General features: G+C 45.9%; 1 protein-coding gene across 1 annotated transcript in view; it reads right to left on the minus strand.

Annotated features, from left to right (window-relative positions):
* The window catches only part of UBN2 (ubinuclein 2), a 588,508-nt gene that overhangs the window by 244,217 nt on the left and 320,824 nt on the right, over positions 1 to 23,467 (minus strand). Inside the window, exon 10 of the mRNA XM_069231231.1 lies at positions 21,441 to 21,551. Within this exon, the coding sequence (XP_069087332.1) occupies positions 21,441 to 21,551 (111 nt within the window). The remainder of the gene's footprint in view (positions 1 to 21,440; positions 21,552 to 23,467) is intronic.

Consider the following 23,467-nt stretch of genomic DNA (forward strand, 5'->3'; position numbering starts at 1 on the left):
TATTTTCTTAGTTTATTTTAAGAACCACAGGCTCAAGATTTACATGTAATACTTCAAACGAAAGGTATTGCAGGTAGGTACTTTAGGAACTTTGAATTAGCAAAATAGCATATACACTTTTCACATAAATGACATTTAGCTATTTTAAAACTAGACAGTGCAATTTTCAACAGTTCCTAGGGGGAGTAAGAGTTTGTTAGTTTTTGCAGGTAAGTAAACCACCAACGGGGTTCAAGTTTGGGTCCAAGGTAGCCCACCGTTGGGGGTTCAGAGCAACCCCAAAGTTACCACACCAGCAGCTCAGGGCCGGTCAGGTGCAGAGGTCAAAGTGGTGCCCAAAACGCATAGGCTTCAATGGAGAAGGGGGTGCCCTGGTTCCAGTCTGCCAGCAGGTAAGTACCCGCGTCTTCGGAGGGCTGACCAGAGGGGTTTTGTAGGGCACCGGGGGGGACACAAGTCAGCACAGAAAGTACACCCTCAGCACGGGGGCAGCCGGTTGCAGTGTGCAAACACACGTCGGGTTTTCAATAGGTTTCAATGGGAGACCAAGGGGTCTCTTCAGCAATGCAGGCAGGCAAGGGGGGGCTCCTCGGGGTAGCCACCACCTGGGCAAGGGAGAGGGCCTCCTGGGGGTCACTCCTGCACTGGAGTTCGGATCCTGCATGTCCCGGGGGCTGCGGGTGCAGAGTCTTTACCAGGCATCGGGATCTGAGGAGCAGGCAGTCGCAGTCAGGGGGAGCCTCAGGATTCCCTCTGCAAGCGTCACTGTGGGGGCTCAGGGGGGGCAACTCTGGCTACTCACGGTCTCACAGTCGCCAGGGAGTCCTCCCTGAAGTGATTCTTCTCCACAAGTCGAGCCGGGGACGTCGGGTGCAGAGTAGCAAGTCTCACGCTTCCGGCGGGAAACGCAAGTTGTTTCAAAGTTGCAGTCTTTGGTGAACAGGGCCGCTGTCCTCAGGAGTTCTTGGTCCTTCTAGAGCAGGGAAGTCCTCTGAGGATTCAGAGGTCGCTGGTCCTGGGGAAAGCGTCTCTGGAGCAGTGTCTTTAGAAGTGGGGAGACAGGCCGGTAGAACTGGGGCCAAAGCAGTTGGTGTCTCCGTCTTCTCTGCAGGGTATTTCAGCTTAGCAGTCCTCTTCTTCTTAGGTTGCAGGAATCTGAGTTCCTAGGTTCTGGGGGGCCCCTAAATACTGAATTTAGGGGTGTGTTTAGGTCTGGGGGGTTAGTAGCCAATGGCTACTAGCCCTGAAGGTGGCTACACCCTCTTTGTGCCTCCTCCCTGAGGGGAGGGGGACACATCCCTAATCCTATTGGGGGAATCCTCCATCTGCAAGATGGAGGATTTCTAAAAGTCAGAGTCACCTCAGCTCAGGACACCTTAGGGGCTGTCCTGACTGGCCAGTGACTCCTCCTTGTTTTTCTCATTATCTCTCCTGGACTTGCCGCCAAAAGCGGGGGCTGTGTCCAGGGGGCGGGCATCTCCACTAGCTGGAGTGCCCTGGGGCATTGTAACACGAAGCCTGAGCCTTTGAGGCTCACTGCTAGGTGTTCCAGTTCCTGCAGGGGGGAGGTGTGAAGCACCTCCACCCAGAGCAGGCTTTTGTTTCTGTCCTCAGAGAGCACAAAGGCCCTCACCACATGGGGTCAGAAACTCGTCTCTCAGCAGCAGGCTGGCACAGACCAGTCAGTCCTGCACTGAACAATTGGGTAAAATACAGGGGGCATCTCTAAGATGCACTCTGTGTGCATGTTTTAATAAATCCAACACTGGCATCAGTGTGGGTTTATTATTCTGAGAAGTTTGATACCAAACTTCCCAGTATTCAGTGTAGCCATTATGGAGCTGTGGAGTTCGTTTTTGACAGACTCCCAGACCATATACTTTTATGGCTACCCTGCACTTACAATGTCTAAGGTTTTGCTTAGACACTGTAGGGGCACAGTGCTCATGCACCTATGCCCTCACCTGTGGTATAGTGCACCCTGCCTTAGGGCTGTAAGGCCTGCTAGAGGGGTGACTTACCTATGCCACAGGCAGTGTGAGGTTGGCATGGCACCCTGAGGGGAGTGCCATGTCGACTTAGTCATTTTCTCCCCACCAGCACACACAAACTGGCAAGCAGTGTATCTGTGCTGAGTGAGGGGTCCCTAGGGTGGCATAAGACATGCTGCAGCCCTTAGAGACCTTCCCTAGCATCAGGGCCCTTGGTACAAGGGGTACCAGTTACAAGGGACTTACCTGGGTGCCAGGGTTGTGCCAATTGTGGAGACAATGGGACATTTTAGGTGAAAGAACACTGGTGCTGGGGCCTGGTTAGCAGGGTCCCAGCACACTTCTCAGTCAAGTCAGCATCAGTATCAGGCAAAAAGTGTGGGGGGGGGGTAACTGCAGATTCACATGCTGTGCACATCCCGTGCTTTATTTATATGAAGGGCCACTGGGAGTATGCGGCAGAGAGGAACACATTATGTTGCACGGTTGACCAATTAATGTGCCAAGAAAAGTCCAGCTACGCATTTACAACACTAATAGCTCTAACTCAATGTAGGAAGTTGGCTCTGTATGTGCTATTTCAAAGTAAGGAATAGCATGCACAGAGTCCAAGGGTTCCCCTTAGAGGTAAAATAGTGGTAAAAATAGATAATACTAATGCTCTATTTTGTGGTAGTGTGGTCGAGCAGTAGGCTTATCCAAGGAGTAGTGTTAAGCATTTGTTGTACATACACATAGACAATAAATGAGGTACACACACTCAGAGACAAATCCAGCCAATAGGTTTTGTTATAGAAAAATATATTTTCTTAGTTTATTTTAAGAACCACAGGTTCAAATTTAACATGTAATATCTTGTTTGAAAGGTATTGCAGGTAAGTACATTAGGAACTTTGAATCATTTCAATTGCATGTATACTTTTCAAGTTATTCACAAATAGCTATTTCAAAAGTGGACACTTAGTGCAATTTTCACAGTTCCTGGGGGAGGTAAGTTTTTGTTAGTTTTACCAGGTAAGTAAGACACTTACAGGGTTCAGTTCTTGGTCCAAGGTAGCCCACCGTTGGGGGTTCAGAGCAACCCCAAAGTCACCACACCAGCAGCTCAGGGCCGGTCAGGTGCAGAGTTCAAAGTGGTGCCCAAAACGCATAGGCTTCAATGGAGAGAAGGGGGTGCCCCGGTTCCGGTCTGCTTGCAGGTAAGTACCCGCGTCTTCGGAGGGCAGACCAGGGGGGTTTGTAGGGCACCGGGGGGGACACAAGCCCACACAGAAATTTCACCCTCAGCGGCGCGGGGGCGGCCGGGTGCAGTGTTAGAACAAGCGTCGGGTTCGCAATGGAAGTCAATGAGAGATCAAGGGATCTCTTCAGCGCTGCAGGCAGGCAAGGGGGGGGGCTTCCTCGGGGAAACCTCCACTTGGGCAAGGGAGAGGGACTCCTGGGGGTCACTTCTGCAGCGAAAGTCCGGTCCTTCAGGTCCTGGGGGCTGCGGGTGCAGGGTCTTTTCCAGGCGTCGGGACTTAGGTTTCAGAGAGTCGCGGTCAGGGGAAGCCTCGGGATTCCCTCTGCAGGCGGCGCTGTGGGGGTTCAGGGGGGACAGGTTTTGGTACTCACAGTCGTAGAGTAGTCCGGGGGTCCTCCCTGAGGTGTTGGTTCTCCACCAGCCGAGTCGGGGTCGCCGGGTGCAGTGTTGCAAGTCTCACGCTTCTTGCGGGGAGATTGCAGGGGTCTTTAAAGCTGCTCCTTTGGATAAAGTTGCAGTCTTTTTGGAGCAGGTCCGCTGTCCTCGGGAGTTTCTTGTCGTCGTCGAAGCAGGGCAGTCCTCAGAGGATTCAGAGGTCGCTGGTCCCTTTGGAAGGCGTCGCTGGAGCAGAGTTCTTTGGAAGGCAGGAGACAGGCCGGTGAGTTTCTGGAGCCAAGGCAGTTGTTGTCTTCTGGTCTTCCTCTGCAGGGGTTTTCAGCTAGGCAGTCCTTCTTGTTGTTGCAGGAATCTGATTTTCTAGGGTTCAGGGTAGCCCTTAAATACTAAATTTAAGGGCGTGTTTAGGTCTGGGGGGTTAGTAGCCAATGGCTACTAGCCCTGAGGGTGGGTACACCCTCTTTGTGCCTCCTCCCAAGGGGAGGGGGTCACAATCCTAACCCTATTGGGGGAATCCTCCATCTGCAAGATGGAGGATTTCTAAAAGTTAGAGTCACCTCAGCTCAGGACACCTTAGGGGCTGTCCTGACTGGCCAGTGACTCCTCCTTGTTATTCTCATTATTTTCTCCGGCCTTGCCGCCAAAAGTGGGGGCCGGGGCCGGAGGGGGCGGGCAACTCCACTAGCTGGAGTGTCCTGCGGTGCTGTGACAAAGGGGTGAGCCTTTGAGGCTCACCGCCAGGTGTTACAGCTCCTGCCTGGGGGAGGTGTTAGCATCTCCACCCAGTGCAGGCTTTGTTACTGGCCTCAGAGTGACAAAGGCACTCTCCCCATGGGGCCAGCAACATGTCTAGTGTGGCAGGCTGCTGGAACCAGTCAGCCTACACAGATAGTCGGTTAAGTTTCGGGGGGCACCTCTAAGGTGCCCTCTGGGGTGTATTTTGCAATAAAATGTACACTGGCATCAGTGTGCATTTATTGTGCTGAGAAGTTTGATACCAAACTTCTCAGTTTTCAGTGTAGCCATTATGGTGCTGTGGAGTTCGTGCAAAACAGACTCCCAGACCATATACTCTTATGGCTACCCTGCACTTACAATGTCTAAGGTTTTGTTTAGACACTGTAGGGGTACCATGCTCATGCACTGGTACCCTCACCTATGGTATAGTGCACCCTGCCTTAGGGCTGTAAGGCCTGCTAGAGGGGTGGCTGACCTATACTTGCATAGGCAGTGAGAGGCTGGCATGGCACCCTGAGGGGAGTGCCATGTCGACTTACTCGTTTTGTTCTCACTAGCACACACAAGCTGGCAAGCAGTGTGTCTGTGCTGAGTGAGAGGTCTCCAGGGTGGCATAAGACATGCTGCAGCCCTTAGAGACCTTCCTTGGCATCAGGGCCCTTGGTACTAGAAGTACCAGTTACAAGGGAGTTATCTGGATGCCAGGGTCTGCCAATTGTGGATACAAAAGTACAGGTTAGGGAAAGAACACTGGTGCTGGGGCCTGGTTAGCAGGCCTCAGCACACTTTCAATGGTAAACATAGCATCAGCAAAGGCAAAAAGTCAGGGGGCAACCATGCCAAGGAGGCATTTCCTTACACTCAAGCAAATGTGAGACCTATTGCAATTCAGATGCTTGTCTTTCTTTTCTGGTCTACTTCCTACTTGTTCTTTTCTTTCCCACTGGTTGCATTATCTCCTTTTTTGGGGGGAGGTAGGTGGGTCGCAAATGAATCCAGAAAACTCTTCAAGCTGCAAAACTACTCTACTGGTAAGTAACCATTTCGTTTTGCAGCATAAAAATGCTTTTTTGAACTCACATGCTGTGCATTAGATTAAGTAGCAGTATCCCTCTCCCAGTGTTTGGCTGGGATGTAATGAGAAAGCGTTAGCAAACAGGTACTGTAGTACACTTTGTCCCAACTGTGCTTCCTTGCTCATTTGGATACCCACACAACAATGTTTTCCGAAGATGTCTGGTCGTGCCCATGTTGCTGCCGTCCAGATTGTCTCTATTGGTATGTTTGCTAAGAACACCAGGTTTTGCACATTTTTTCCATGTTGGATGGGCACTTGGGTATGTGGGTCAGTGTTAACCCTGCCCTAGCGTAGTAGGTTTGTATTGTTTCCAGGATCCATCCTGAAAATGTTCCCCTTAGTTAGTAGGGAAACCTTGGTTGCTTTGGCAAATGAGAAAACTCATTTTCTTTACAAAACGTTTTGTTTCTTGCATATAGCACATTTAAGTCCTCATTACATCCAACGTGTGCAGGGCTCTTTCTGTCTCGGTCTTCAGTTCTTTGAAGAAATATGGTAGCTGAATACTTTAGTTAACATGAAACTGGGTTACCATCTTTGGCATAAACTGTGGGTTAGTGCTGCGAACCAGCTTGCCCCTTTGTATTTGCAAGTATGGTTCCTGACTTGCTAGTTCTTGCAGTTCGCTTACTCTGTATAGCGATGTGATTGCGATTGGGAACGCAGTCTTGAGCGTTTCTGATTTTCGATCAGTTTTGTGCATAGGTTCAAAGGTCTCTGTCATTAACTGCGTTAGCATGGTGTTTGGGTTCCACAATGTTGCTGGAACTGATCTTGGTGGAGTAATTCTTTTAGTCCCTTCTAGGAATCTGTTCACCACTGGGGATGTTAAGAAGCTGCAACATGAAGCGACCCTGCAAGATGTACCTCTAGGAATGTGTAAGTTAGCCCCGGTATCTAGCAGAAGAGTGAGATGTGCTGACAGTTTCCTGTCTTGTTTTTGTCCTCAAATATGTTATTTGTGCCCCAATGAAAGTTTCTTCCCCATTTTGCTGCATAGCATTGTCGTGAAGAAGCCGTTCTTGCCTCCTTAAGGATTACCATTGTTCTAGGCAGCAGTTGGAGGTGTCTAAATATTTAGGAGCCAGGCCGCTAGGGCTGGGTGTTGCTGGCTCCGGGTGGTACATTATCCCTTCCTGTATTGTTAACAGATCCTGTTACGCTTTCATCGTTGTCACTTGCCCTTGTACATCTCTACTAGGTCAGACAGAGTACAAAGTTGGTCTGACCCATTGTGGTGCTATGAGGATGAGATGTGTGCCTGGTTTTCTGGCTTTCTCCACCACCTTCGGTATTAGGGGTATTGGAGGAAAGGTGCAAGCAAATCTCCCTGACCAGTTTATTGACAAGGCATCCCCCTCTGATTGATTAGTAGAGTTGAAACCTGGAAGTAAAGTGTGGGCATTTTGCATTCTTGCAGATGCCAACAGGTCTATTTCTGGCCTCCCCCCGGCCCTGAATATTTTCTCCAGTGCCCATTTCAGTTCCCCATTCCTGGGAGCTGCTTTATTGGCTGCTTAGTCTGTCCACCTTTGTTTTCATTTCCTGGTAGGTGGATTGCTTGCAGGGTGTTCTTCCTTAGTATTGCCCATTGCCATATCCCTTGAGTTAGCTTGCTAAGGGTGAATGATTTTGTTCCTCCCGGTCTGTTGACATAAAACATCGCTGTTGTGTTGTCTGTAGTAGTACAGTTTGACCTGTGATGTCCTTTTGCCTTCAGGGCTAAGAAAACTGTTCATTTATAGATGATGTGTTTCAGCGATCCATGTTGTTCCATTATTCCGGTACTTTCAGGTTGCCTGTGTTGGTTCCCGAACCCTTGTGGGTTGTGGGATGCATCCGTTGTGATGGTCACCGTTGGAGTCTTGAATCGTCTCCTTGGTGTCATGCCCTTGGACTTTCACCATTGTACTTCCTTTTCTATCTTTGCTGTGACAATCACTAGATCCTCCCAACACTTGGTGGCTTTTGACCATTTGTTGCAGATCCATCCTTGGAAAGGTCGCAAGTGCAGTCTTGCATGTGTTATGAGAGGTATGCATGATGCCATTATGCTCATTAGTTTCATAATTGTCCTCACTGTCAGAGACTGCCCCCTCTGGTATAAGCAAATCTACTCTGTGATTGCCCGTGCCCTCTTCTGGACAAGGTATGATTGGGGTGTCCTTGAGCTTAGGGTCGCTCCCAGAAACACATTTTCCTGTTCAGTTGCGGTGACTTTTTTGTGGTTTATTGAGAAACCCAGACATTTAAATGTGGTGGTTACTGTTTGAATGTCTTTTCAGCATTTCTGCTTTGATTTTCCCTTTACTAGTCAGTTGTGTAAGTATAAATGGATACCCTTCCTTCTTATGTATGCTACAACCGTGGTGAGGCACTTTGTGAAGACTCGTGGTGCTGATTTTATGCCGAAAGGCGGCACTGTGAACTCCTTGTCTAGAACAAATCGGAGGTGTTTCTTGTGTCTGATTTATTGGGATGTAGAAATAGGTGTCCTTTAGATGTAAGGTTGCCATATCATCTCCTTTCTTTATAAATGGTATCATTCCTTTAAATTTTGTAATCCTGAGATTCTGAGGTCAAGGACTGGACTCAGAGCTAGGTCTTGTTTTGGGACCAGGAAGTAAGGAGAATAGTTTACCTTGTTTCTTTCCCTTGTTCTTACCCTTTAGAGGGCTTTTCTTTTTCATTAAGGAAGAGTTCTTTCATCTTTTTAAATAGTTGTATGACCTCTTCCCGTTGAATTTTACAAGGTTTTGGGGGAATTTGGGGTAGTTTCTTGATACGTTCTATGCAGATCCATGACGTATCACACTCATCACCTCAGACAAATGGATTTTGTTTTCCCACTCCTGTGGGTAATTTCTTATTCTGACTCCCACTGGTGTTGTGTGGTGCAGGAATTGTTGGGACGGTCACTTGCTTATTGCTCCTCTCTCTCAGGGAGTTTGTACTCTGCGTCTTCCTCGTGCATAAAAGGGCTGTCTAGCTGGATCTTGCCACTGTTGCTGTGTGGCTTGGTGTGAGCTGCTTTGCCCTGGCAATTTTACACTGGGGTGAAGCCTCCCTCTCCAACACCCTCCCCACCATGTCAAGCCTCTTGCCCTCCTTTTCAGGTGGTGGGCCCGAGGAGGTGTGTGTGCCTTGCTTTGCTTTCTTCAGGTTGCCACAATAATGAAGTCAGCAAGGGCGTTTCCTTGTATGCATTTCAGGTCTTGAGTAGATGGTTTGTACTTTTCTACTGGGGGGGGAGGGGTACCGCTTTAGCAGTGGCAGGTTCCTGAAAAGCCTTTTTCCTTGATCCAATATACTGAATACTGATTACTACTGGAAGATATAGCTTCCCTTTGCTGCCATCAAGTAGAAAACAAGAGTCGCCCTTTTCTTCCTCCAGCTGGACTCTGCATCTTTTAGCAGCCATCTTGATAAGGCTGTTGTACATGAAGAGGTCATCTTGTGGTGATGTCCTCGAAGGGTAGTTGTCCACAGCTACCTCAGGGAAAAATTTAATCCTGTTGCCTCTTCGGCATTCTCGAGTTTGTAAAAGTCTTCCTGTTCTTCATGGGGTTCTGGTATTGCTGGAGCCTCCAAGGCAGAACGATTGTCCTCTGTGTTGAAGAACGTGGACAGCTTTGGCAGGATCCGAAATTCCTATAATGACTTGAACTCCTTTTTTATTTGCAGGAGTGCTGCCACTGCTGATTTGTGCCTTCTTTACTTCCTCGTGACCTCTGATTTGTCTCCTTCTGCGAGCATTGGCACAGGTCTTTTCATTAGCATTGAAGGTTCATCCATTTCTAAAGCCTTCATCGTTTGTCTCACTCCCTCTAGAGTGGATTGAATCAGTGAGAGCTTAGACTGAGTCTTGCCTGCATTAGTATCCCTCGAGCAGGATCTGTGACGTTCCGTTGTTTTCGTTTGACCTTCGGTCGATGACTGTTTCGGTATTGAGGCTACCTTGTGGGACCTAATGTCTAAATGTTTGGGATCAGGGCCCTTTGGCGGTTTTATTACCTTGTATCATCTTCTCAGCGTCCTTCACTGGTTTCTTCACCCCCTTTTCTTTTCAGCATCGGTCCTGTATGTTTTGACATTTGATCCTTTGCCATGAGCGGTCTGCTTCTCAACGCTGTTGTTGACATCTCTGGACAGGGTGATATCCTTCAGTGCAATCTGCATCCTCTGAGTGCTGGCCAAGGAGGGGTAGTGTTCCAGCCTCTGTCTTCAGCAAACCTTAAGGTCTTTAGGACTGGTGGGCCTGCACCTCATTTGTACCAGTCTTGATGGTCCTTTGAGACAGAGATTGCAGACATTGCTGGGGTCTCTTTGTGCAAATTTGTGGTGGCAGCTGGGCAGAATTTAAAGGGTGGATTTTCCATTTCCCTACCAGCCCTCATTCTCAGACCATGTAGCTGGCACGTGTGGGGTCCTCGGTAGGGGCAGGAGAAAGGTCCCCTTCTCTTTCATTGTCTTCTGTGATTCGTTTGATTATCTTCCCAAAACAAATTTTCTAAAAAACTTTCAGAGCTCCTCCTGCTTCCAGACCATTTGGTTGATAATAGCGAGTACGCACGGAACTTCGGGGGTGACGTCTGACAACACACAAGGGGATGGACATACCACCAAATGGTGGTCGACGATGCCCACAGGATAAAAACGAAGAAAGAAAAAGAAACAAGACAATTCTGGACCAAACCACTAGATACCGGAATAATGCAGAGCATGTGATTCCAGAAAAGGATTCACGCTGCAAAACAGAGGGTTCTTGAAACCAGGAGAATGCAATTGCAAATTATGTGTTCAGAAGGTGGGACGAGAGAAACTGTTTGAATAAATGAGCAGGATCGCTTTTGGCCAAGTGAATGTCACGCCAAGTGAATGATAATCCCTTTGGGAGATCTGACTACTTGACTGCATGCAGCGGAAGGATTGTTCTATAAATCACTGGACTTGGTGGGATAGATTATGGTTATGTTTGACAAGTAGTAAGCATGAGGTATCGCGGGTATACGGAGGAGTCTAATCAAATGAATGGGACACCTAGTCCAGGAAAGTTTTTATGTGGAAATTAACTGTCTGTGTGCATGGTGGAAAATCAAGAGCTAAATGACAAAATACATTACATATTTAACACTAGACAGTGAGAGATTGAATCAGAGGTTATAGAAGATACTTCCTAATGTGAATGAGTCTAAAGGAATCTTGTACTCAAGTTTGTGTTCTTATGACAAGGCTTGGACTGGAAATTGTACATTTACTTATGCATGATGTGAATGGCATAGAGGAACATATATTTTGTTTAGAAGCTGGAGATCGCTTTAATTTAACTTTGCATTTAGTCCGAATTATAATAATGTTGTAAAATAATATGAAATGTGGTTTGAAATTGGGATGGTAACATCTGGCTTTTTTTTAACAGTTTGAAACGAATTAAACTTTGGAATCAACTCTTCCATTGAAATTTCAACATTAATGATTGTGAGTAATAGCTAGTAATGGTGACAATTTGGAAAAAACTTTAACGGATGTACAAGCTAATCAGCATATGATACGATAATGGTTTGAATTAACAAATGGACTTTAATGGTGCAAAACAACGAAGTACAGGGGATTGTTCAAACAAAATATTATAACTGAACAATTTAATATTCACCAGACATGTGTCATGATGTATGGGAATTGATAATGAAAATGTCACTTACCCAGTGTACATCTGTTCGTGGCATTAGTCGCTGCAGATTCACATGTTTGGCACAGTCCGCTGCCTGGTGTTGGGCTCGGAGTATTACAAGTTGTTTTTCTTCGAAGAAGTCTTTTTGGTCACGGGACCGAAGGACTCCTCCCTCCTCGGCTCCATTGCGCATGGGCGTCGACTCCATCTTAGATTGTTTTCCCCGCAGAGGGTGAGGATGGAGTTGTTTGGTATAAATAGTGCCCATGCAATGGAGTGAATATGTATGTACGTTAAGAGTTTATAATAATTATTTACAAATGTTCAGATGTTTAAGATTTGTGATCTACTTCTAAACGGCTACAGGCTTCCCGGGGAGGTGGGAGGGTACATGTGAATCTGAAGCGACTAATGCCACGAACAGATGTACACTGGGTAAGTGACATTTTCAGTTCGATGGCATATGTTGCTGCAGATACACATGTTTGGCATAGACTATAAAGCAGTTACCTCCCCTAAAAGCGGTGGTTTAGCCTGTAGGAGTTGAAGTAGTTTGGAATAATGTTCTTAGTACAGCTTGGCCCACTGTAGCTTGTTGTGCATTTAGTACGTCTACACAGTAGTGTTTAGTAAACGTATGAGGCGTAGACCAGGTTGCAGCCTTACATATTTCGCTCATAGGAATGTTTCCTAGAAAGGCCATTGTAGCACCTTTCTTTCTGGTTGAGTGTGCCTTTGGTGTAATAGGCAATTCTCTTTTGGCTTTAAGATAGCATGTTTGAATACATCTGACTATCCATCTAGCAATGCCTTGTTTAGAGATTGGATTTCCTATGTGTGGTTTTTGAAAAGCTATGAACAGTTGTTTTGTTTTCCTGATTAGCTTTGTTCTGTCAATGTAATACATTAGTGCTCTTTTGATGTCTAATGTATGTAGTGCCCTTTCAGCCACAGAATTTGGTTGTGGGAAGAACACTGGCAATTCTACTGTTTGATTTAAATGGAATGGTGAGATTACCTTTGGCAGAAATTTTGGATTTGTTCTTAGAACTATTTTATTGTTGTGTATTTGAATAAATGGTTCTTGTATGGTAAATGCCTGTATTTCACTTACTCTTCTGAGGGATGTGATTGCAATGAGAAATGCGACCTTCCAGGTTAGATATTGCATTTCACAGGAATGCATGGGTTCGAAAGGTGGACCCATGAGTCTTGTTAAGACGATGTTAAGATTCCATGAAGGAACTGGTGGTGTTCTTGGTGGTATAATTCTTTTTAGCCCTTCCATGAATGCTTTAATAACTGGTATTCTAAATAGAGACGATGAATGAGTAGTTTGTAGGTAAGCAGATATTGCTGCGAGGTGTATTTTTATAGATGAAAAAGCGAGATTTGCTTTTTGCAAATGTAGTAAGTATCCTACTATGTCTTTAGTAGAGGCATGTAATGGTTGTATTTGATTGGCATGGCAGTAGTAAACAAATCTTTTCCACTTAGATGCATAGCAGTGTCTAGTGGAAGGTTTTCTAGCTTGTTTTATGACCTCCATGCATTCTTGTGTGAGGTCTAAGTGTCCGAATTCTAGGATTTCAGGAGCCAAATTGCCAGATTCAATGATGCTGGGTTTGGATGCCTGATCTGTTGTTTGTGTTGTGTTAACAGATCTGGCCTGTTGGGTAGTTTGACATGCGGTACTAGTGAAAGGTCTAGTAGAGTTGTATACCAAGGTTGTCTTGCCCATGTGGGTGCTATCACTATGAGTTTGAGTTGGCTTTGACTTAACTTGTTTACTAGATATGGAAGGAGAGGGAGAGGGGGAAAAGCGTACGCAAATATCCCTGACCAACTCATCCATAGAGCATTGCCTTGTGATTCGCGGTGTGGGTACCTGGATGCGAAGTTTTGGCATTTTGAGTTTTGTTTTGTTGCGAACAAATCTATCTGGGGTGTTCCCCAAATTTGAAAGTACTTGTTCAGAACTTGGGGGTGAATTTCCCATTCGTGGACTTGTTGGTGGTCTCGCGAAAGGTTGTCTGCTAGTTGGTTTTGTATTCCTGGAATAAATTGTGCTATTAGGCGAATGTTGTTGTGAATCGCCCACTGCCAAAATTTTTGTGTTAGGAGGCACAAGTGTGTTGAGTGTGTTCCTCCTTGTTTGTTTAAATAATACATTGTTGTCATGTTGTCTGTTTTGACAAGAATGTATTTGTGTGTTATTATGGGTTGGAAGGCTTTTAACGCTAGAAATACTGCTAACAGTTCTAGGTAATTGATATGAAATTTTGTTTCGTGTATATCCCATTGTCCTTGAATGCTGTGGTGATTGAGGTGTGCTCCCCACCCTGTCATGGAAGCATCTGTTATAACGTATTGAGGCACTGGGTCCTGAAATGTCCGCCCTTTGTTTAAATTTTTGCTGTTCCACCATAGAAGCGAGAGGTATGTTTGGCGGTCTACCAACACCAGATCTTGAAGTTGACCCTGTGCCTGTGACCATTGTGATGCTAGACACTGTTGTAAGGGTCGCATGTGTAGTCTTGCGTTTGGGACAATGGCTATGCATGATGACATCATGCCTAGAAGTTTTAGCACAAATTTTGCTTGTATCTTTTGGTTTGGAAACATAGCACTTATTACCTTGTGGAATGCCTGCACTCTTTGTGGACTTGGAGTGGCAATTCCTTTTGATGTGTTGATGGTTGCTCCTAGATATTGTTGTGTTTGACACGGTTCTAGGTGTGATTTTGTATAGTTGATGGAAAACCCCAGTTTGTGAAGGGTTTGTATGACAAATGTGGTGTCGTTTGCGCATTTTTTTACTGTGTTGGTCTTGATTAGCCAATCGTCTAGGTAAGGGAACACATGTATCTGTTGTCTCCTGATGTGTGCTGCTACTACTGCTAGACATTTTGTGAACACTCTTGGTGCAGTTGTTATTCCGAATGGCAACACCTTGAATTGGTAATGTATTCCTTTGAATACGAACCGTAGGTACTTTCTGTGAGAAGGGTGTATTGGTATATGAAAGTACGCATCCTTTAGGTCTAATGTGGTCATGTAATCTTGCTGTTTGAGCAGTGGAATGATGTCTTGTAGTGTGACCATGTGAAAATGGTCCGATATGATGTAGGTATTTAGTGTCCTGAGATCTAATATTGGTCTTAATGTTTTGTCTTTTTTTGGAATGAGAAAGTACAGGGAGTAGACTCCTGTGTTTTTTTGTTGTACTGGTACTAACTCTATTGCATCCTTTTGCAGTAGTGCTTGAACTTCTAGTCCTAAAAGTTCTAAATGTTGTGGTGACATTTTGAGTGTTTTGGGGGGGATGTTTGGTGGGAAGTTGTGGAATTCTATGCAATAGCCATGTTGGATTATTGCTAATACCCAATTGTCTGTTGTAATCTGTTGCCAAGATTGGTAGAATTGGCTTAGTCTTCCCCCCACTGGTGTTGAGTGAAGGGGTTGCGTGACTTGAAAGTCACTGTTTAGGTGGAGGTGTTTTTGGAGTCTGGAATCTTCCCCTACTCCTTGGGAATTGACCCCCCCTATATCCCCTGAAACCTCCCCTTTGGAAGGAACCGTGATATGGTGTGGTTCTTGTTTGTTGGCTGGTGGTGTCTGTGGATTGGCCACGAAACCCCCCTCTAAATGGAGTTTTTCTGAAAGAGCCTCTGCTCTGCGGGGAGTAGAGTGTGCCCATGGCTTTGGCCGTGTCTGTGTCCTTTTTAAGTTTTTCAATGGCTGTATCCACTTCAGGGCCAAAAAGTTGTTTTTCGTTGAAGGGCATATTAAGGACAGCCTGCTGGATTTCAGGTTTGAAGCCTGAAGTGCGGAGCCAAGCGTGTCTCCTTATGGTGACAGCAGTGTTGACTGTTCTCACTGCAGTATCGGCTGCGTCCAGTGAAGAGCGGATTTGATTGTTTGAGATCGTTTGTCCCTCTTCAACTATTTGCTGCGCCCTTTTTTGGTATTCTTGGGGAAGATGGTCTACGAGAAGTTGCATCTCATCCCAGTGAGCGCGGTCATATCTGGCCAGCAGCGCTTGAGAATTTGCGATGCGCCACTGGTTGGCTGCCTGTGATGCTACTCTTTTCCCTGCCGCATCAAATTTTCTGCTTTCTTTGTCCGGAGGTGGGGCGTCACCAGATGTATGGGAATTTGCTCTTTTGCGAGCTGCCCCTACTACTACGGAGTCAGGTGGTAACTGCGAAGTAATAAACACTGGATCTGTGGGTGGTGGTTTGTATTTTTTATCCACCCTTGGGGTGATGGCTCATGATTTTACGGGCTCTTCAAAAATTTGTTTTGCGTGCCGTAACATCCCCGGTAGCATTGGGAGACATTGATATTGGCTATGTGTAGCCGAGAGGGTGTTAAATAAAAAATCATCCTCTATAGGGTCTGAATGCAGTTGGACATTGTGGAATTCTGCAGCCCTAGCCACCAGTTGTGAGTATGAGGTACTGTCCTCTGGCGGTGACGGCTTTGTGGGGTATGAATCTGGATCATTGTCCGGCACTGGGGTGTCGTATAGGTCCCAAGCGTCTTGATCCTGATCATCTTGACTTATGGTAGTTTGCGCTGGTGAGTGCATTTGTGGCGGTGTTTGTGCCGGCGATGCCTGTTGTAGTGGAGAGGGCGGAGGCGTGACTTTTTTGACCACTTTGGCTTGTGGTTGTGCGTCATCCTTGAGGAGACTGATCCTTCTTTTCCTCATTATTGGGGGAAGGGTTGATATCTTCCCTGTGTCTTGCTGGATGTACAGTCTCTTTTGTGTGTAGTCTGATTCTACACTTTGGAGCTCTTGTCCAAATCTGTGCATCTGGCCACTTATTCCTTGTTTCTCTGAGTAGGATGAAGGTGTGGTATTTTCCGGCGCCGAGAGAGAATCTTTTTTCGGTTTCGGCACCGACAGAATTTTTGTTCCTTTCGGCATGGATTCTCGGTGCCGATGTTTTTCGGTGCCGGTATCTTGTCTTTGTCTCTCGGAGCCGCTTTCCTCGGCTCCGAGGTTGCTCCATGGCGGTCCCTCGACCGGAGTCGGGTGTCTTCGCTATGGGCGTGCCCTTTTTCGGCGCCTTCGACGGGTCGCCTGTTTTATGGGTCGAGCCATGGCCTGTTGGCAGTGGCGTCCCCTGGGCTTTCGTTGTGTCGATGGTTTTACTTTTCGACGTCTTACTCACAGTTTGTTGCTGTTGTTCGACGTCGGAGTCTCCGGATTCTGATTCCGGAACCGAGAATGTTTCCTCTTCGTCGTTGAAACGTTGTTTTGTCGGCGTGGACGCATTTGTAGACGCCTGGCTCTTCGGTCCCGGAGTGTTTTTCTGGACCGGAAGGCTCGACAGGCCTCACAGGTATCCTCCTTGTGCTCGGGGGACAAGCACAAGTTACAGACCAAGTGCTGATCTGTATAAGGATACTTACTGTGACATTTTGGGCAGAAACGGAACGGGGTCCGTTCCATCAGCTTCGATGTCGCACGCGGTCGGGCCGACCAGGCCCCGATGGGGGAATCGAAGCTACCCCAAAGTCTTCCGATGATCGGTGTCGATGTACCTAACTATCCCGATACCGAACGGAACAATACCGACGCTTTCTTCCGAGATTCTGACTAACTTTCCGAACCGAAACACGGAGCGAAAAGGAATACGTCCGAACCCGACAGCGGAAAAAAACAATCTAAGATGGAGTCGACGCCCATGCGCAATGGAGCCGAGGAGGGAGGAGTCCTTCGGTCCCGTGACCAAAAAGACTTCTTCGAAGAAAAACAACTTGTAATACTCCGAGCCCAACACCAGGCAGCGGACTGTGCCAAACATGTGTATCTGCAGCAACATATGCCATCGAACTTTTTTTTTGTCAAAATATTTTTGTTTATACATTTTTATAGGGCTTGATGAAGACCCAAGGGTGGGATGAAACACGTTGGCTGGAGTACTGATTTGTATTTAAACAAAATTCATGATCTGCAAATTCAAGAAAAATGAATAAAGAAATTGAAAAGTTCTTGGGCGTAGGCATTTCATTTCACACTTATATGAATTGAGGTTTGGTGGCAGTCAGAACTCAGGGAGTGTGCACTTTGAATTTAAAGCATAGGCCTGTGCAGTGTAGTTGAGCCACTGAACTGGATTACAAATGGGGGGGTCCCTTTCAGGAGGACCAGCTGACTCCGGAGGTGACTTGTGTTTTCACCTCACAGCAGTAACAATGACAGTTCATATTTGTTTTGTAGGTGTGGTTCAACTGCTTTCTGCGCGTTATAAGTCACATTTTTTCTCTGCATCTCTAGGAGGCCTGGGACTAAAAGGGCGACAGAGGTTTGAGGTATCCTAGGCTGTGGCTTCTCCAAAATTATACACAGATGGTTGTGGAATCTACCTTTGCTGCCTATCTTGTTCATGTAAAGTGATGATGTAATTAACTGAAGACACTCTCGCTGGATATTGTGCTGGAAATCCAGGGGTTAAAGACATCCAGTCTCTATCAGAACTGGAAGAACAAAAGTGTATACAAGATCTAATACGCCCTAGATCAGTGGTTGCCAAACTTTTTTGACCTCCGACTCCCATGACCTATTGGCTGCAGCTCCCCAATTTGTTCCTTTTTTTAGCAGGTGGTGGGGGGTGGGTGGAAGTTGGGGGGGTGTAAGCCCAGCCTCTGGAGTACTTCCATTTTTCTCAGTGAAAATAAATGTGATGATGCCAATGAAGGTATGTATTCCTATTTGGAAGGGTAAAGTCAGTGGAATGTCAGTTGGAAATTGCCGAGTGCATATTCGGAGAGGAACAACGGGGGGTGGGAAAAAAGGGGATTTCCTTTTACGGACTAGGTGGTCTCACACACTATATAGTGTCATGCTTCATCATTTGACCACCTAGACCCACCCAGGTAGGACAGTGCCACCTGGGCGGACTCAACCTCACTGTTAAAGGAACAGGAGGGAGTGCGTAAATAAACTTGTTTCTGGAAAGATCGGGATCCAGCTAATCTACTGAAAAAAACTAAAAACACCTAAGCAGACACCTATGAAGAGAAACAAATTTAATGGTGGTGTCTGACTGGTGTAGTTAAAAAGGGGGGTTGGGACACCTCTGTGAGGGCAAGGACTCACAGGGTCACCTAACTAATTACTAGCCAACATGAGACTCAAGCGGTCCAAGGAGAGGACGAAATAGGCGCACGGCGAGCGTCCCCTTTGATGTATGTGTGACTATAAGGGGACACTCCCCCTCCTGGATACCAGAGGCTAACAGCCTCTAAGAAAAGGGCCGCCTCAAGGTAACTCCTTGGGTAAGGTAGATCATTCATTTTCCATTTTTTCACTCTTTGATTTCCCCATAGAGTATTTTCCTCCAACGTGAGACGTAGGGATCCTAGGCCCTGACGAATGCCCAGAGACCTTCATTGGCTCACTCCTGAGGGCAGAAACATGTTGGCTAGTAATTAGTTAGGTGACCCTGTGAGTCCTTGCCCTCACAGAGGTGTCCCAACCCCCCTTTTTAACTACACCAGTCAGACACCACCATTAAATTTGTTGCTCTTCATAGGTGCAAGTTTCAGAGTTTCCTGTGAAAAGAGCTCCACTCGCTCCTGTCTCATACTCCTCAAACTCTTTTTACACAAGAGACCCCAATACTTATAGGGGTTTTAATGGCAGCTTTTTACCACCCCTTGTTTTCATTCTCTCCTCCTTCACCCTTGCTAGGGACTTATTACATCCACATGAGCGACATGACAATTTAAAATAAAACTGTCATTTGCACAGTTTACCTTGCCCAAATGTGTACTTGAAACAGTCTGTAAAGAAGACTTTAAAGACTGCTATATACACTTTAATTATACTGCTTTGCAGTCACCAGGCGCTATAATCCAACACTGCAGGCAACTCTGCCTGCATTTTGTTTTTTTGTGCGTGTTTACAAGTGTATGCACACATCATGCTGGTACAGCCCTTCCAGTGTTTCGGTGCTTAAAAGGGACCTGAACAGTAACAAGTGGTTACTCAGAAATTTCCTGCATGTCTTTTTCTGTGATATGTTTATAGTTTTGCAGTGTATAATGTTATCACTTGCCTGTTGGTAACTGTTATTCAATGACTAGCCACACACTTTGAATGGACATGGTACTCCTTGTGAGTTGGATATTACCTACTTTCTGGCTCTTTCCTAAAATTTTCATAGATTAAGCGAGTAGGGCACAGACTGATTAGCCATGATTTAAGGAGGATCTGGAAAGGGTATGTCATGGTACGGCTGTAACAGAGGATGAGAAGCAATGACAAACTGAGTTCACTGAGCAAAGTCATTCATCAACAGCAAGCACTGGCCAGGCCAATAGGCTTCACTTACACTTTGAGTGACAAGCCAGCCCTATTGTCTTTGCCAGCGGTAGTCCTCAGAGTCGCTGGCCACAGTGCAATCAAACTTCCTGACAGCAGGCAGGGTAGCAAGAGCTATAAGATGTGCTGAAAGTGAGGTGGTCTGGCTAAATTCTTGCAAGATTGAAAAGTGCTTAGCATGCATCTGTTTGCAGCGGCCCTGGATAATTTTAATGGCTCAGTGGAGTGCCGCAGCACACAGATTGGAAACCGATGACCAAGATAAAGAAGAGCTCCTAGGTGAAACAGGTCCACTTTTAACATATTGGTGGGGAAGATGGTTTCCACATTCATAATGAAGACATTCGCTGCCTTTGAAGACTTCTTGGGTGGTGAGAGAACTAACTGTCTCAAACGAGTCTAAATTGGGTCCTTAATGGTATTACAGGTGTAATCGGACACTACAGCAAACGTGCTGGGTCTGGAGAAAACCCAGCCTGAAAAGCATGGAGGAAGTGAAGTTGCTTCGTCCCTTTTTTTCTGGTAAAGAAGTGTAGTTCTAAGGACCAAGATGCTATCCAGTAGATAGAATGCACAGCAGAAGATAAAATAGACCAAGCTTTTCACACTGACATTTATTGTTTCTTTGATGTTAAAGCTGCAGATGAGCGATGGAGCCTTTTCCACATCGATCTTGATTGCTCCAACTTGGATGCTTCTTGCTGCGGATGTGTCTACACTGAACCCAATACCCATTTGGACTGCTAGCAGGTAGACACTGACTGTTTCCACTGTATGTTTGTGTGATTGACACCTGTCTTTGGTAGCTGACTGAGTGATGATGTAATTTATCCATACTGCTTGGTCTTCTCTCTTTGGACCTACATCTGTGATGGTCTTTACCAGTGAGTAGGATAAAGAGTGAGATAGGTTGAGAAGCTTCTCTCTCTACTCTCTTCTTCGTCCCTTCTCCAGCATGCCTCCTTAATTTAATGCCCCCCCCGTCCTTTCAAAATTTTGTAGACACGTATCTGCAGATGTCAAATTCAGATACAAAATGAGAGGGGGACAGACCATCCCACACACCTTATGGGAATCAGTTTCAACATTCTTTCTTCCACCTGAAGGGCACTAAGATGGCATTTTAACTGAAACATTCAGTCATCTAATGAGGGAAAAAAATGATTCATTTGACAGTAGGTGGATAAAGACGTTCGAAGAAGTCAAAATTATTTCCCAGACTGGAAAAATAATATATTTAAGATACAATATCTGAGATAATGCTTAAATGAGCTGGAAAGGAGAACTGGGTCAAAGAGGCAACTGCCAACACAATACATACTGGGAGGGGGAGCTTCTGCGGTCCCTAATAGGACAGGGTCCTATTTGTCTGTGTTCAATGCAAGTCTAACAGGTTGCATCTTTACCTTAGGTTTTCATGAAAAATGAGGTCTCTGTTAGGCTTCCATTCCACAGATGTGTATAAGAACACGTGACAAAGACATTCTGTGACGCTGTTTCCATGAAATAAAACTACTGACAAAGGTGTTCTGGGGTCCTCACATGCAGAGGGGAATTACTCAAGTGTTTGACTATCACCGATGATCCCACGATGCAGAAGTTTAACCTGCTCTTTCGAGGAACAAGTGGTCCTGTTCCAAGAGACAAAGGTGTGATCTGCATCAACAAAATCAGTGTACCACCTTGCAACAATATGCACTGCAACACGGTAGACAGCTATAAAATTGAAGCACTCTGAAGTGAAAAAAGGACCATGGCCTCAGAGTGAAGAGGAGACAGGTAAATACAATATAACATGCAATGATGCTACTAGATTCCCTCCTGCAGCTTAAAATGTCTTTGTGCGCTCCTGGTCACAAAGAGTAGTAAGTTCAATGCGAGAGGAATTTGCATAAGCAAAGAAATCAGAATATTGCATATTTCCTCGGTGGGCTGCTACCCGCCAAGGTGCAAATGAACAGAGACACATATTAGAAGTTTACCTGAGGGTTTCGTCCCAATGAAACTTCTTGCGAGGTCCCATTACTCGTTTGCCAGGCTTCTCATCATCATCTTCCTCTGAACCATTTTTTTCTGCTTCACCAGCCTGGACCCTGGCAATAGACCCATATGAGTGAGGATTTTAAGAATCATGGAAATAGCCAAAATATACAAAGGCATGCCCACTACAAAAAAATAAAAATAGAACAGTAACAAAGGGCTTTCTTAAAAGTGACCGGCTCATAAACGAAAGTCAAAGAAAATGTTTTTTTTCCCCAGCAGTTATGTAGAGAAGTTGCTTTATGCATCTTAACCCCCATTTTACAAGCCCACATTTTTGATGACCTTAGGTACTGGTGTAATAACTCTGCACAATAAGGTGCTGACGTCTAGCACCCAGTGTATGTGCTCTGACCTCTGAACATGTGTACCATTGGGCACAAATTGGCAGAACCCCGATTGGAAACGTTAACGTACTTGTAGGCCCCTGGTAAAAGGTACCTAGGGGTTGTAAGTTTACAGGTCCTTTAGTGAACTGCAGCATTACTGGTGCCACCACTAAAACGGCAAGTAAAAATGAGGTGTTAGGCCTATTCTGCATCCTAGATTGCAAGTGAGGAGCTATCCCAATAGGAAGTCCTTATTGGAAAGCTTAACTTACCTATAAGATTCTAGTATATGGTACTCAGGGTAACAAGGACTGGTAGGTTAAAGAGTCACTAGTAGAAGCTAGTGCATGGAAGCGTGTGCCACTGCAATGCAATAAAAACATTACAGTGGTAGCCCTGTGCAGTTTGACCTATCAAGTTAAACCTTTTGACAGGCATAAACCTCCCGTTTATTACCTGTAAGTCACCTTCAAAGACTACTCTAACTGACCAGAGTATAGAGTGCATGGCTCTAAATAGCAGGGCATGTATGAAGTATGTTCTACATACCCTGGTATTGGCACACCCCCAAAGCTGGGCTGCATGTCAACCTATTAAAGTTGTTGGAGGATTGTAGTTACAGGTAAGCAACTTGCTTCTTCTAAAGCACCGGACCTTTCATATATCGACATGCTTGAGTTAGGCTTGCAAGCAGTACCTAGCTCGGGGAAAGTGAGAGAGGCAACTCTCTAGCAAAATACTTTAAAGAAAAAAAAAAAAAGTTGCCATCACAGCTATTTACAGGACTTAATCCATCAGTTACATTCACTCTATGGAGTCAGGCATATGGATCACCACAAAATTGTACAACAGATATATAAAGCGTGCCCATGTCCCCAGTTAACTTGGCCTCAATTGAGTTGGAAACTGGGAGAAATGTGGTGTATTTAAAGTGTTGAGATGGCGCACGTGTGGCATCTCACCACTGAACTCCCCCCCCCCCCCCCAACCTCTACCCAGCCCCCCCCCACCCCAATCCCCCGATTTTGTGAAGGTCACCAAACCCCGTCATTTCCCCATTCAGAATAAGGAGCAGACTATGGCTGTTCAAAGGAATGGTAAGGGACACTATATGGTTAATTCTGCAACTGGTGTAGTAACCTAGGTACTGAGACCAATTTGAAGACAGCTGCCTGTCCCATTAATGACAATGGGGGAGGGGATAAAAAGGCGGGGTGGCTCTAATCTTCCCACTGGGCCATTGGGGTTAGATGCCGTTCCCACGCACATACCTCTGTGCCCAGTAATGAACAGGCCCAGATATTGAAATCCCTTTGAGGCAATTCTCAAACCAGCTGCCCACCGGACGCCTGGAAACTCAGACCTTATGGGGGTTATACCACAGTCTCCCCAACGTTTGGGCATGAGTACCTCACAATTGTTTGAAACACCTGTGAAAACAGAGTTCTCCAGTTTCTCAAGAAACAGCAATAGTTCATCTGCAAACAAGAGGACCCTTTCCGCCACACCCGATGCCCATTCAAATCCACATAGCAGGGACCAGACCCACTTCGTCAGAGGCTCGATGGCATCCTGAACCAGTTTTACCAGAAACCAAGAGACATAAATGAAAATGATTCACAAATTTCTTTACAGATTTT

This window comes from Pleurodeles waltl, chromosome 4_2 (assembly GCF_031143425.1).
Source record: "Pleurodeles waltl isolate 20211129_DDA chromosome 4_2, aPleWal1.hap1.20221129, whole genome shotgun sequence".
NCBI classification, from domain to species: domain Eukaryota; kingdom Metazoa; phylum Chordata; class Amphibia; order Caudata; family Salamandridae; genus Pleurodeles; species Pleurodeles waltl.